This window comes from Tachyglossus aculeatus, chromosome 6 (genome assembly GCF_015852505.1).
Source record: "Tachyglossus aculeatus isolate mTacAcu1 chromosome 6, mTacAcu1.pri, whole genome shotgun sequence".
NCBI lineage: Eukaryota > Metazoa > Chordata > Mammalia > Monotremata > Tachyglossidae > Tachyglossus > Tachyglossus aculeatus.
Genome location: NC_052071.1, coordinates 21241716 through 21256141, shown reverse-complemented (window position 1 = coordinate 21256141; position 14426 = coordinate 21241716). Strand labels below are relative to the sequence as shown.

Genomic DNA, 14426 nt, shown 5'->3' with positions numbered 1-14426 from the left:
AACGGGCTCACATTTCAACCCCAGGACCGGATTCTTTTTCTGGGCGGCGTGAGAGAGACACCGTTGACCCCCGATGAAGACACACGCCCCTGCTCAGGTCCTTTTTCACACGAGTGCCGCTTCCAAGCCGATGGGGTCGGGTGTTTTCAGATGCTCAAGGAGCACATCCCCTGGATGTTGTGCCATGAGGCGGCTGCCTGTCTTCCTTACCATCCGAAGCCGGCCCCGCTGCTGTGAGGAGACTCTAAAGGAGTTGTCTTTTCCCTTTGCTATAATGCCAAACTTAATCTTCTTTAGCAGAACCCATTTGTGGGCCCACCAGTGTGCATGATGCACAATCTCTCAGACGTCCAGAGATTTTCGAGTCGTGGTACCCTGCAAAATGGGGTGGCAGACCCCAGTCTGTCATAACTTCTGAACTGAGCAAATAAGCAATGTCGGGTTGAGTCAGTGCCTTGGTGGATGGTGCATTTGATAAAAATCAACTCCCTACTCTCCACTTTCCGTTCTTCTGATAGATCAATCAATCAATCGTTTTTATTGAGCGCCTACTGTGTGCAGAGCACTGTACTAAGCGCTTGGGAAGGACAAGTTGGCAACATATAGAGACGGTCCCTACCCAACAGTGGGCTCACAGTCTAAAAGGGGGAGGCAGAGAACAAAACCAAACATACTAACAAAATAAAATAAATAGAATAGATATGTACAGGTACAATAGAGTAATAAATATGTACAAACATGATTTACCTATGTCCTCGGGGTGTTTGTACTGGTGTTTTTCATCATCATCATCAATCGTATTTATTGAGCGCTTACTATGTGCAGAGCACTGTACTAAGCGCTTGGGAAGTACAAATTGGCAACATTTTCAGGTTGTGGGAAGTAAACTGGGTAATGTTCAACACACCTTCATCTAGTGTGGCTCTGGATCCTAATATTTTGGCCTAAACTCTACTCAGCGTAGTAAGTCTCTCGTGATAGATCAGTCGATCAGTGGCATTTATTGGGTTCTTACTGTGTGCAGAGCACTGTACTGAGCACTTGGAGAGTGCTCACCACGAAGCTGGGAACACTCGCGGCTCTCTGTTTTGAGCCCAGGTTATGGCCCAGACCCACGTAGTTTATATAGCTCAACTCAGATAAGTCTTGAATTCATTCATTCATTCAATCGTATTTATTGAGCGCTTACTGTGTGCAGAGCACTGTACTAAGCGCTTGGGAAGTACAAGTTGGCAACATATAGAGACGGTCCCTACCCAACAGTGGGCTCACAGTCTAGATCAAAGAGTATATGTAGAGGTATTTCTCTGTAGTGGTGATAGAGTTTTTAAAAAGACCATTGCAGCAGTTGAGGCTGGTGTTTAGTTGTTTTTTTTTTCCATCATGTGCGATTCTTTCCAGGCTCCACGAGGCCCTTGTCGTCAGGGAGTTTACGCGTTGGCCGGCAGCGGAAGAATTTTTGTCAGTTCCGTGCGCAGTGAGTAATCAATAAACGTAGCTGATACAGGATCGTTTTGACTTAAAATAATTTGCAGTTATCTCACTTGAGTGGGATGGCGGTTTTTGACATAGCTGCCGTTTACTTTTTCAAAATGGTGAGAATAGTGTGTTACTGTAACCTCTAATCTGTAAGCTTCTTATGGGTGGGTATCACGGCTACTCCTGTATTGTACTGAATTCTCCCAAGCTCCGAGCACAGTGCCGCGCACACAGTCCGCGCACAATAAATAACATCAATGGACAGCAACAGAGGCTGTTGTGATAAGGCTCTAGAGTTCCAAACTCAGGGAATGTAAATAGAATAAAATCCTAATATACTGTAATGCATTGTGACCAAGGAAGTGTCAGGTGAATATGTATTTTTTGGAGACGAGAAATGATACTGTATATAATTTATGTTCCCCTCTGTCTCTCCCTCTAGACTCCCTTGGTGTTAAAGACTCTCCCTTGTGGGCAGGGGACATGTCGACCAACCCCGTTGTATTGTACGCTCCCACTTAGTACAATGCCCTGCCCGCAATAAGTGCTCGATAAATACCGTCGATGATACGCCAAGTACTGTGCTAAATGCCGGGGGAAATAAAAATAAATCAGATTCGATCGCACCTGTGTCCCAAATGGGGCTTGCGGTGTGAGAGGGAGAACGGATATTTAATTTTTACAGATGAGGGAACTGAGGCGTAGAAATTAAGGTCTCACAGCAAGCAAACGGTGGAGTCGGGAGCAGAGTCGCATCTGATTCCCCGTCCTTGGCTCTTTCTATTTATTAGGCCGCAGGATTTTCAAATAATCTATGGCCTTGAGCACTTTGTGCAAAGCACTGTACTGAGCGCTTGGGAAAGCGCAATACCATGGAGTCGGTGAACAGATTCCCTGCTCAGGAGAAGGCTCCAGTCTACAGGCCTTTAGTATCCTTCCCTTCCCTCCGTTCAACTCTAACGTGCCCCCCCTTAGAGAAGCAGCGTGGCTCGATGGAAAGAACCCGGGCTTTGGAGTCAGAGGTCATGGGTTCAAATCCCGGCTCCGCCAACTGTCAGCTGTGTGACTTTGGGCAAGTCACTTCTCTGGGCCTCAGTTACCTCATTTGTAAAATGGGGATTAAGGCTGTGAGCCCCCCTTGGGACAACCTGATCACCTTGTAAACTCCCCAATGCTTAGAACAGTGCTTTGCACATAGTAAGCGCTTAATAAATGCCATTATTGTTGTTATTATGCAGCAGCGGGCTGGCGGCTGGCAGCAGGAGGGGGTTTCTGAGCTTGCCCAGACTGAAATGGGTTTGGCTCCAGGCCCCCAGATTGGAGCTCAGTTGGTAGTAGGGTTTTGCCTTCTGCTGCTAGACCTCGGGGGGTTGGGGGCAAAGGATCTTCTGCTAACCGGCGGTTTTCCTGTAGCTTAAAATAGAACCTCGATGGGCAATTACGGTTTCTTAAAAATCACGTTTAGGTGAACGACTTCTGCAGGTCTACCTCAATGCAGTAGGCACTTCATAAAGTGCCCAAAGAGATCTTTGCAAAACTTGGCTTTCCTATCCTTTGCACAGGTTTAATGTGGAAGAAGTGATCTTCTCCACAAAGTTCAGAAAACATTAAAAGATCCGCGAGTGCTGCTTTGCGGATTAAGCGTTCGCATGGATCCAGTCGATAGCAGCACTTCCAGCCTGACACAATCAGTATTTTTACGCCGCAGGATGAATAGGTGCTTGTAAATTCTAACATGCTGCTTTGATTTGGATGTGAAAATGAGCATTTGTCTGCAATCTAGCACTGCTCTGATGGTAACCTAAATCAATCTGCATGTAGGAACCAAAGTCATGTAACCTGGAACAACTTCTTCGCTAGGTTTAATACTCCAGCAAAGGTTAAGAGAAAGCAGGACAAAAGAGGATTACGCAGTTCCACGCAGATGAATGGATTATTCCCTGCAAACCAAGCGGAGAAGTGTGGGTGTGTTTCTTCCAACCTCAGCTGTCCCAGTTTCATGACAGGGTGGGGACTGAAGAGAATTGTCACAGATGAAGTTTGGATGGAGATGGGGGACTTCTGTTTCTAACGCGCCATCGAATTCTAGAGCGGACCACGGTCCGTTTGGAAACGTTCGTTAGCATCTGGGTGTACTACATTGCTGTTTTGCTTCAGAGCCCGGTTAGCCCATCTGCTCATTTGAAACCACATTGAAAATATTGTCAGAAATCCTAAGTAGGTCAAATGTCGGTGTGAAGATTTTAGTTGAAAGGGTCGCGCACTGGCCCTGAAAGCATAAACCTAAGGAGTGTGGGGAAAGGAAGGGAGGAGATGGTGGGGAGAAATACGGACCGACGGGAGCCTTCACTTGGCCAACCGCGGTTGCCCGGGCCTGAGGATTTGGGCCGGGAGGCCCCGTGGCCGACGTCACCTTCCCCGCTGTCACCGTCCAAGGATTACTGGGTGAGGGGGACGGACATCTGGAAGCCGGTTGCCATGGGGACCACCTAAGCATCCCGAAAGCCGGTCCTTCCAGACCGGGCTTCATCTGTGGCATATCCAGACGCCGTACTTCTGCTACCCTTTGTTTTCATACCCGTGAGTTGGAACCTTTTTCTTTTTTTGCCTCTTTCAAGTGCACCGTGGGTTAGGTTGCCTAATTCGCGATGACAGATCCTCTGGGCTGGTCCCGTTCTCGCCTCGTAAAGATCCGTACCTGTCGGACCTCGGCACCCTAATTACCACTAGTAATAAGGAAACAAACGTGAGCTGTAAGTTGCACTTTAATAGCAAATTCACATCCAGCGATTTTTAACTTGGACTTAAATGGCGTATCTTAGAAAGATATAAAGATAGTAGCACAAAGGAATTCCAACAGTCAAAAATCTAGCAAAAATATATTGAACACTGGATTCTCGTTCATTTGTTTAGAATTTTATAGAAATATCTGGAAATAGCTCTTGTAAATCTAACCCTTTACCCGCACAGACATTTCTCTTAAAACACGTCCTCTCCAACACGGTTGAAACCCGATACTTTTTATATAAAAGTTTTAGGAAAAAATAACCCTTTTAAAAGATTTTGCTAAACTTTAATGTGCAAAAATACATCGATGCCACCAGATCCGTCCCCCCGCCCCCGACACCATGGCGTGGACGTGCAGTCAAGTTCTCTAGGTGACGACAACCGACTGCGTCGCCCCCGTAACGTAACGCGCTCTGAGTTTTCAGTCGTTGTCCGAACCATTTGGAGGTAAGAAAATCAACGCGTCATTGAAAGCGTGTCCGTACGGCCTAAGCCGGTACACCCCGTACATCATGACGTGCATGTGGTTAGGAGAGAGTCCGTTAAAGGTAACGGCCATGTCCGAGCAGCAGCCTTCCGCCACTCGCTCGGGGTGATTAGACATCGCCTCTTTGATGAGCGTCCCGATCGACTTGGTGTTAAAGACGTCCTTCCCTTCAAAATCTTCAGCGTTTTCGGCAAATACTCCGGAGTACTTCAGGCAGACCGCCAGCTGCTTGTCTTCGGGTAACTTCCAGATCACTCCTCCCTGCTCCGGGCACTTGGCCGGGTCTTGGAGAACGCCATTGAGCCTTTTCAGCGACTCCAGGCTCAAGACGATTCCGCCGTTGGCATCCACGTACTCCAGGTCTCCGGACTTGACCGTGTGGCCCAGGTAAAAAGGTTGCTCGGTGTCTTTCCTCAGCAGAAAGTATTTCAGGTTTTCAATGACGGCAAATGTGGTCGGGTGCGCCAGGAAGAACCAATTGTAATCGTCCCTGTATTGGTCGTAGGCGAACTTGTAAGCTTTCCTCATCATGGTCCACGTGTCGCTGGTTTCGAGACTGATGGACTCGAACACCTTAACCTTTTCGGAGCTGAAGAAGTCCACTCTGTCGCAGTGTCTGGTCCAGGTGTCCCGGGCGGCGGCCCAGTAACCCAGATCCTTGGGCTTCACGAGGACGATGCAGTACACGCGGATGCTCCTGCTGAGCTCCAGCCGCTCATCCTGGGAGATTTTCGCCACGTCGTCCTTGTTCGGGGCTTGAACGTGATGGTGCTTGTGATGGGGAGGCTTATTTCCGTGACCGCCCTTCATCTGTCCAAACATGGTGACCAGTACGCAAAAGAGACTTCCTAGCACCAGGCCCTTCATAAACGAACTGCTTTCCGACAGCATTTTTCCTAGAAAGAGGGGAAAGACCGTGAGCGACCGCTCTGGAAATTGCTGCGCTTCTGTACAAATCTCTGATTTATTTATGTTAACGTCGGTCTCCCCCTCTAGACTGTAAGCTCGTTGTGGGCAGGGAATGTAACTTATTTTGTCCTCTCCCTAGCGCTTAGTACGGTGCCGTGCACACGGTGAGCGCTCGATCGATACGGCTGAATTGGAATGTGAATCGGGCCACATAGGGACCGACGTCCCAATCGATCCAACAGCAGAGGTCCTAGAATAGTGGGGGTAGAAGATTAGAGAGGCGGGCAGGCCCCGTTCATTCATTCGATCGTATTTATTGAGCGCTTACTGCGTGGAGAGCACTGTACTAAGCGCTTGGGAAGTCCAAGTTGGCAACATAGAGAGACGGTCCCTACCCAACAGCGGGCTCACAGTCTCGAAGGGGGAGACAGAGAACAAAACAAAACTTATTAACAAAATAAATAGAATAAATATGTACAAATAAAATAAATAAATACGGTCAGTCACGGGGCAAGGCCAAACCTACAGCTCCTTGGAGCAGAAGCTGGCAACTGCAGTCTCTCGGGCCGGTTGGGAGGCACCCAGGTAAGAAAGTTCATAGCAAAAAATAACCGGTCTCCAAAGGCTCGACCTAATATTTCCCGGCCCTACCTTACTCAATTGCGAGGGGGAAAAAAAAAAATGTTTGAAACCTTTCACCGGCCTGAAAACAAGGCGGCTTAAAACCTTGCACTGTTGAATTGGTCTTCCTCTTTACTGATTTTTCCAACTGCCATGCAGCTTTCCTGATCCGGAGAGGTTTGTTTTAAAAAAAAATGTTTGAAACTTTTCATTGGCCTGAAAACAAGGTGGCTTAAAACCTTGCACTGTTGAATTACAGTCCTTTTAGACTGTGAGCCCACTGTTGGGTAGGGACTGTCTCTATATGTTGCCAACTTGGACTTCCGAAGCGCTTAGTCCAGTGCTCTGCACACAGTAAGCGCTCAATAAATACGATTGATTGATTGAATTGTTCTTTTTACTGATTTTTACAACTGCCATGCAGCTTGCTTGATTGATTGAATTGGTCTTTCTTTTTACAGATTGATTGATTGAATTGGTCTTTCTTTTTACTGATTTTTCCAACTGCCATGCAGCTTTCCTGATCCGGAGAGGTTTGTTTAAAAAAAAATGCTTGAAACCTTTCATTGGCCTGAAAACAAGGCAGCTCAAAACCTTGCACTGTTGAATTGGTCTTCCTTTTTACTGATTTTTCCAACTGCCACGCAGCTCTCCTGATCCGGAGACATGTGTTTTTAAAAAACGGATGGTCGCCGGTCAAACGATTTTTTTTGTTTTCCTCCTTTAGATTTTGAACTGCCGACTCCGAGTCAGTCTAATAACGGCGGTAACGGAAGATTCTATACACTTTCAGTTAGAAAACAAAAAACTGTTGTATAAAATTTCCCGTTATTTTTAAAGTATTGAAGAAAAAATAGTATAGAAGCAAATTAACGCCGCCTGTTTCCTCAAAGATACCTCAACTGCAGCTTGGATAATGCCACGGCTTTTAATCTTTCAAGCGTTTCCCCAGTAAACATGGTGAGCTGCATAGTTCATGCATTCAGTCATATTTATTGAGCACTTACTCTGTGCAGAGCACTGTACTAAGCGCTTGGGAAGTACAAGTTGGCAACAAAGGCGGTCCTTACCCAACAGCCGCCCTTTAAAAAGGTTGGTGAAGTTGCTTTCTTCCCTCAGGGAGCACATTTGTCCTATTTCTCTGATTGGAAGAATGAAGGAAGGGCATAATTCTCTTTCTGATTTAAAATGGGATTATCAGCCATGAATAGCCTCCCCGAAAAACCCCTTGTCCACTTCACCTCAGGCCCATTTCTTTTCCCCCTGAAAACCGAAATCCAGGGCAGTGGAAGAAGACCAACTTTCGGGAGAAATCCGAAAATGACACCGATCTTCCCATCTTCCAGAGGGGATCGGTCCGGGTGCGCAGCCTGGGCCTTGGCAGTTGGGACTGGACAAATATGACGTGGAGAAAAGGCAGTTTATTCATTCATTCGTTCATTCATTCATTCATTCATTCGTATTTATTGAGCGCTGACTGTGTGCAGGGCTCCGGACTAAGCGCTTGGGAAGGACAAGTCGGCAAGATGTAAGTTCATTCGTTCATTCATTCCATCGTATTCATTGAGCGCTTACTGTGTGCAAGAGCACTGTACTAAGCGCTTGGGAAGTACAAGTTGGCAACATATACAGTCCCTACCCAACAAGGGGCACATAGTCTAGAAAGGGGAGACAGACAACAAAACAAAACATGTAGACAGGTGTCAAGTCATCAAAACAAATAGAATTAAAGCTAAATGCACATCGTTAACAAAATAAAGAGAAAAATACGGAACGCTTCACAAATTTGCGTGTCATTTCACCTGTTAATATTCCAAGTTCACATCAACCCCTAACGGCATTCCTGGACAGGCAGGTTATAACTTTTGTGGAGTTAATGGGTGAAAGGAAATGAGAATTGCTTTTACAAAATGCTCCGGGAAGTACACCGAATGGGCCTGCCCAGAATCATCTGCTGCGTTTTCAACCATTTTTAATGAAATCTCAGTTTACAGCTACTGGGACTTTAGCGAGAGTCGCTGCGTTTTCAACCATTTTTAATGAAATCTCAGTTTACGGCTACTGGAACTTTAGCGAGAGTTTTGCTCAAATTTGATTATCGTTCCTTCGTTCTTCCAATCAGAAATAGGGCAGATGTGCTCCCCGAGGGGAAAAAAGGAACTTAACCAACCTTTTTAGGGGAGGCTGTTGGGTCAGGACCGTCTCTATATGTTGCCAACTTGTACTTGAGAAGCAGCGTGGCTCGGTGGTAAGAGCCCGGGCTTTGGAGTCAGAGGACATGGGTTCGAATGCCGACTCCGCCACATCTGCTGTGTGACCTTGGGCAAGTCACTTAACATCTCAGAGCCTCGGTTCCCTCATCTGTAAAACGGGGGTGAAGACTGTGAGCCCCACATGGGACAACCCGTTCATCTCGTATCCCCCCCAGCACTTAGAACAGTGCTCTGCACATAGTAAGTGCTTAACAAATACCATCGTTATTATTAGTATTACTTAACTTCTCAGAGCCTCAATTCCCTCATCTGTAAAATGGGGGTGAAGATTGTGAGCCCCACGTGGGACAACTTGATCATCTCGTATCCCCCCCCAGCGCTTAGAACAGTGCACATAGCGATTAAATACGGTGGAGAAGCACCGTGGCTCAGTGGAAAGAGCCCGGGCTTTGGAGTCAGAGGTCATGGGTTCAAATTCCGGCTCCACCAACTGTCAGCTATGTGACTTTGGGCAAGTCACTTAACTTCTCTATGCCTCAGTTACCTCGTCTGTAAAATGGGGATTAAAACTGTGAGCCCCCCGTGGGACAACCTGATCACCTTGTAACCTCCCCAGCGCTTAGAACAGTGCTTTGCACATAGTAAGCGCTTAACAAATACCATTGTTAACAAATACCACTGTTACCATCATTATTAGTAGTATTACTTAACTTCTCAGAGCCTCAGTTCCCTCATCTGTAAAATGGGGGTGAAGACTGTGAGCCCCACGTGGGACAACTTGATCATCTTGTATTCCCCCCCCCCAGCGCTTAGAACAGTGCACATAGTAAGCGCATAACAAATACCATCATTATTATTACTAGCGCATAACAAATACCATCATCATTATTACTATTCCTTAACTTCTCAAAGCCTCAGTTCCCTCATCTATAAAATGGGGGTGAAGACTGTGAGCCCCACGTGGGACAACTTGATCATCTCGTATCCCCCCCAGCGCTTAGAACAGTGCACATAGTAAGCGCTTAACAAATACCATTATTATTATTATTACTTCCCAAGCTCGTAGGCCAGTGCCCTGCACACAGTAGGCGCTTAATCAATACGACTGAATGAATGAGTGCCGACTTGTACTTCCCAAGCGCTCAGTCCAGTGCTCTGCACACAGTAAGCGCTCAACAAATACCATCATTATTATTATTATTACTTCCCAAGTGCGTAGTCCAGTGCTCTGCACACAGTAGGCGCTCAATCAATACGACTGAATGAATGAGTGCCGATTTGTACTTCCCAAGCGCTCAGTCCAGTGCTCTGCACATAGTAAGCGCTCAATAAATACAATGATTGAATGAATTCACCGCGTTTTCTTTATTCCTAAACCCAAGGCTTGGCTGAACTGAGAGAGAAAACAAGTGTGTCCCGCCCTGAGGATGAAGATCTGCAAGCTGCGGAGCCCCACCTGTCCCAGGTAACGGGGCTGAGGGGGAACTGGGAGCGTGGGCGACGAGTCTCGAGGGTCCTTAATAATAATAATAATAATAATAATAATGATGGCATTTGTTAAGCGCTTACTATGTGCAAAGCACTGTTCTAAGCGCTGGGGGGGGGATACAAGGTGATCAGGTTGTCCCACAAGCGGCTGTCTTAATCTTAGTTCAGCGCTTTGCACATAGTAGGGGCTTAATAAATGCCATCATCATTATTATTATTAATCCCCATTTTACAGATGAGGTCACTGAGGCCCAGAGAAGTGAAGTGACTTGCCCAAATAATAATAATGATGATGCTGGCATTTATTAAGCGCTTACTATGTGCAAAGCCCTGTTCTAAGCACGGGGGGAGGGGGTACAAGGTGATCAGGTTGTCCCACAAGCGGCTGTCTTAATCTTAGTACAGTGCTTTGCACATAGTAGGTGCTTAATAAATGCCATTATTATTATTATTATTACTAATCTCCATTTTACAGATGAGGTCACTGAGGCCCAGAGAAGTGAAGTGACTTGACCAAATAATAATAATGATGATGCTGGCATTTATTAAGCGCTTGCTAAGTGCAAAGCACTGTTCTAAGCGCTGGGGGTGGGGAATACAAGGCGATCAGGTTGTCCCGCGTGGGGCTCACAGTCATCACCCCCATTTTTCCAGATGAGGGAACTGAGGCTCTGAGAAGTTGTCACACAACAGACAGGTGGCGGAGTCAGAATTCGAACCCATGACCATGTTCTTCCCTCCCAGGGTGAGGAAGGGTCCGTCTCTCCCTGTTGCCAGCCTGGACTGGCCAAGCGCTTAGTCCAGTCCTGTGCACGCAGTAGAGAAGCAGCGTGGCTCTGTGGAAAAGAGCCCGGGCTTGGGAATCAGAGGTCCTGGGTTCAAATCCTGCCTCTACCACTTGTCAACTGGGTGACTTTGGGCAAGCCACTTCACTTCTCTGGGCCTCAGTTCCCTCATCTGGAAAATGGGGGTGAAGATTGTGAGCCCCCCCCCATGGGACAACCTGATTGCCTGGTATCCTCCCCAGCGCCTAGAGCAGTGCTTTGCACATAGTAAGCGCTTAACAAATGGGTAGGGACCGTCTCTATATGTTGCCAACTTATACTTCCCGAGCGCTTAGTACAGAGCTCTGCACACAGTAAGCACTCAATAAATACGACTGAATGAATGAATGTTGACAACTTGTACTTCCCAAGAACTTAGTCCAGTGCTCTGCGCACAGTAAGCGCTCAATATGATTGAATGAATATATTGCCAACTTGCCCTTCCCAAGCGCTTAGTACAGAGCTCTGTGCACAGTAAGCGCTCAATCAATACGATTGAATGAATGAATATGTTGCCAACTTGTCCTTCCCAAGTGCTTAGTCCAGTGCTCTGCGCACAGTAAGCGCTCAGTAAATACGATTGAATGAATATGTTGCCAACTTGTCCTTCCCAAGCGCTTAGTCCAGTGCTCTGCACACAGTAAGTGCTCAGTAAATACGACTGAATGAATATGTGGCCAACTTGTACTTCCCAAGCGCTTAGTCTAGTGCTCTGCACACAGTAGGCGCTCAATAAATACGACTGAATGAATATGTTGCCAACTTGTCCTTCCCAAGCGCTTAGTCCAGTGCTCTGCACACAGTAAGTGCTCAGTAAATACGACTGAATGAATATGTGGCCAACTTGTACTTCCCAAGCGCTTAGTCTAGTGCTCTGCACACAGTAGGCGCTCAATAAATACGACTGAATGAATATGTGGCCAACTTGTACTTCCCAAGCGCTTAGTCCAGCGCTCTGCGCACAGTAAGCGCTCAATAAATACGATTGAACGAATGAATATGTTGCCAACTTGTGCTTCCCAAGCGCTTAGTCCAGCGCTCTGCGCACAGTAAGCGCTCAATAAATACGATTGAACGGATGAATATGTTGCCAACTTGTACTTCCCAAGCGCTTAGTCCAGCGCTCTGCACACAGTAAGCGCTCAATAAATACGACTGAACGAATATGTTGCCAACTTGTCCTTCCCAAGCGCTTAGTCCAGTGCTCTGCGCACAGTAAGCGCTCAATCATCATCAGCATCATCAATCGCATTTATTGAGCGCTTACTGCGTGCAGAGCACTGTACTAAGCGCTTGGGAAGTACAAATGGGCAACATACGGAGACAGTCCCCACCCAGCAGTGGGCTCACAGTCTAGAAGGGGGAATATGAACCTGTTGCTAACTTGTCTTTCCCAAGCGCTTAGTCCAGTGCTCCGCGCACAGTAAGCACTCAATAAATACGACTGAATGAATGAATGTTGACAACTTGTACTTCCCAAGAACTTAGTCCAGTGCTCTGCGCACAGTAAGCGCTCAATATGATTGAATGAATATATTGCCAACTTGCCCTTCCCAAGCGCTTAGTACAGAGCTCTGTGCACAGTAAGCGCTCAATCAATACGATTGAATGAATGAATATGTTGCCAATTTGTCCTTCCCAAGCGTTTAGTCCAGTGCTCTGCGCACAGTAAGCGCTCAGTAAATACGATTGAATGAATATGTTGCCAACTTGTCCTTCCCAAGCGCTTAGTCTAGTGCTCTGCACACAGTAAGTGCTCAGTAAATACGACTGAATGAATATGTGGCCAACTTGTACTTCCCAAGCGCTTAGTCTAGTGCTCTGCACACAGTAGGTGCTCAATAAATACGACTGAATGAATATGTGGCCAACTTGTACTTCCCAAGCACTTAGTCCAGCGCTCTGCGCACAGTAAGCGCTCAATAAATACGATTGAACGAATGAATATGTTGCCAACTTGTGCTTCCCAAGCGCTTAGTCCAGCGCTCTGCGCACAGTAAGCGCTCAATAAATACGATTGAACGGATGAATATGTTGCCAACTTGTACTTCCCAAGCGCTTAGTCCAGCGCTCTGCGCACAGTAAGCGCTCAATAAATACGACTGAACGAATATGTTGCCAACTTGTCCTTCCCAAGCGCTTAGTCCAGTGCTCTGCGCACAGTAAGCGCTCAATCATCATCAGCATCATCAATCGCATTTATTGAGCGCTTACTGCGTGCAGAGCACTGGACTAAGCGCTTGGGAAGTACAAATGGGCAACAGACGGAGACAGTCCCCACCCAGCAGTGGGCTCACAGTCTAAAAGGGGGAATATGAACCTGTTGCTAACTTGCCTTTCCCAAGCGCTTAGTCCAGTGCTCCGCGCACAGTAAGCGCTCAATAAATAGGGCTGAATGGATGAATGAACAAATGCCCCAATTATGATTATTATGGAGCGCTCCATCAATACGATGGAAGGAAAGAAGGAAGGAATGCCCTGGGATCCCCGCGGTGCGCTCGGCCGTTGAGGGCTTACCGTCGGAGAGGAGAGGAGAGGGCAGGGACGGATCGATTGATTGATTGATTGATTGATTGATTGACTGCCTGCCGGCCCGCTCGGACTCCTCCGCACTGGGCGGCTCAGCGGGGCGACCGCCGGCCGGCACTTCCGCCCTTCCTTCCGCCCTTCCTTCGGCACTTCCGCCCTTCCTTCCGCCCTGGGGGAGCGGGGCCGGCTTCTCTAGCAACCAGGAGGACTCCGCCTCTCGTTGGTCAGGAGAGGGGCGGGGCCAAGCGCGCCGCGTGCAGCCGTCCCGTTACGTCAGGGGGGGCCCGCCACGTGACCGACGTGACGCAACGTGACGGCGTGCACCGTATTGGTACATATCTGTTACTCTGTTAATCAGTCAGTCGTATTTACTGAGCGCTTACTGTGTGCAGAGCGCTGTACTGAGCGCTTGGGAAGTCCAAGTTGGCAACATCTAGAGACGGTCCCTGCCCAACAGTGGGCTCGCAGTCTAAAAGGGGGAGACAGAGAACAAAACCAAACAGACTAACAAAATAAAATAAATAGAATAGATAGGTACAAGTAAAGTAAATAAATAAATGAATAGAGTAATAAATATGTACAAACATATATACACCATCATCATCAGTCATATCTGTTGAGCGCTTGCTGCATGCAGAGCACTGGACTAAGCGCTTGGGAAGGACAAGTTGGCAACATCTAGAGACGGTCCCTGCCCAACAGTGGGCTCGCAGTCTGGAAGGGGGAGACAGAGAACAAAACCAAACATACTAACAAAATAAAATAAATAGAATAGATAGGTACAAGTAAAATTAATAAATAAATAAATAGAGTAATAAATATGTACAAACATATAGACACCATCATCATCATCATCAATCGTATTTACTGAGCGCTTACTGTGTGCAGAGCACTGGACTGAGCGCTTGGGAAGTCCAAGTTGGCAACATCTAGAGACAGTCCCTACCCAACAGTGGGCTCGCAGTCTAAAAGGGGGAGACAGAGAACAAAACCAAACATACTAACAAAATAAAATAAATAGAATAGATAGGTACAAGTAAAATAAATAGAGTAATAAATATGTACAAACATATATACACCATCATCATC

The 14426-nt window shown here is 47.0% G+C and overlaps 1 protein-coding gene across 6 annotated transcripts; it reads right to left on the bottom strand.

The window, feature by feature from the left end:
* Positions 1 to 4226: 4226 nt before the first annotated feature.
* On the bottom strand, positions 4227 to 13348 carry C1GALT1C1 (C1GALT1 specific chaperone 1). Of its 6 annotated transcripts, none has more exons than XM_038748620.1 (2): positions 13326 to 13348; positions 4227 to 5649 (listed from the first exon to the last, which is right to left on the bottom strand). In XM_038748620.1, exon 2 carries the CDS (start codon positions 5642 to 5644, stop codon positions 4688 to 4690), a length of 957 nt encoding a protein of 318 aa, XP_038604548.1. In that variant the 5' UTR covers positions 5645 to 5649; positions 13326 to 13348; the 3' UTR covers positions 4227 to 4687. The 6 variants fall into 6 exon arrangements, with proteins under 6 accessions (XP_038604548.1, XP_038604550.1, XP_038604549.1 ...); XM_038748622.1 differs by lacking the exon at positions 13326 to 13348 and adding an exon at positions 8454 to 8471; XM_038748621.1 differs by lacking the exon at positions 13326 to 13348 and adding an exon at positions 7585 to 7627.
* Between the last annotated feature and the right edge of the window lie 1078 nt (positions 13349 to 14426).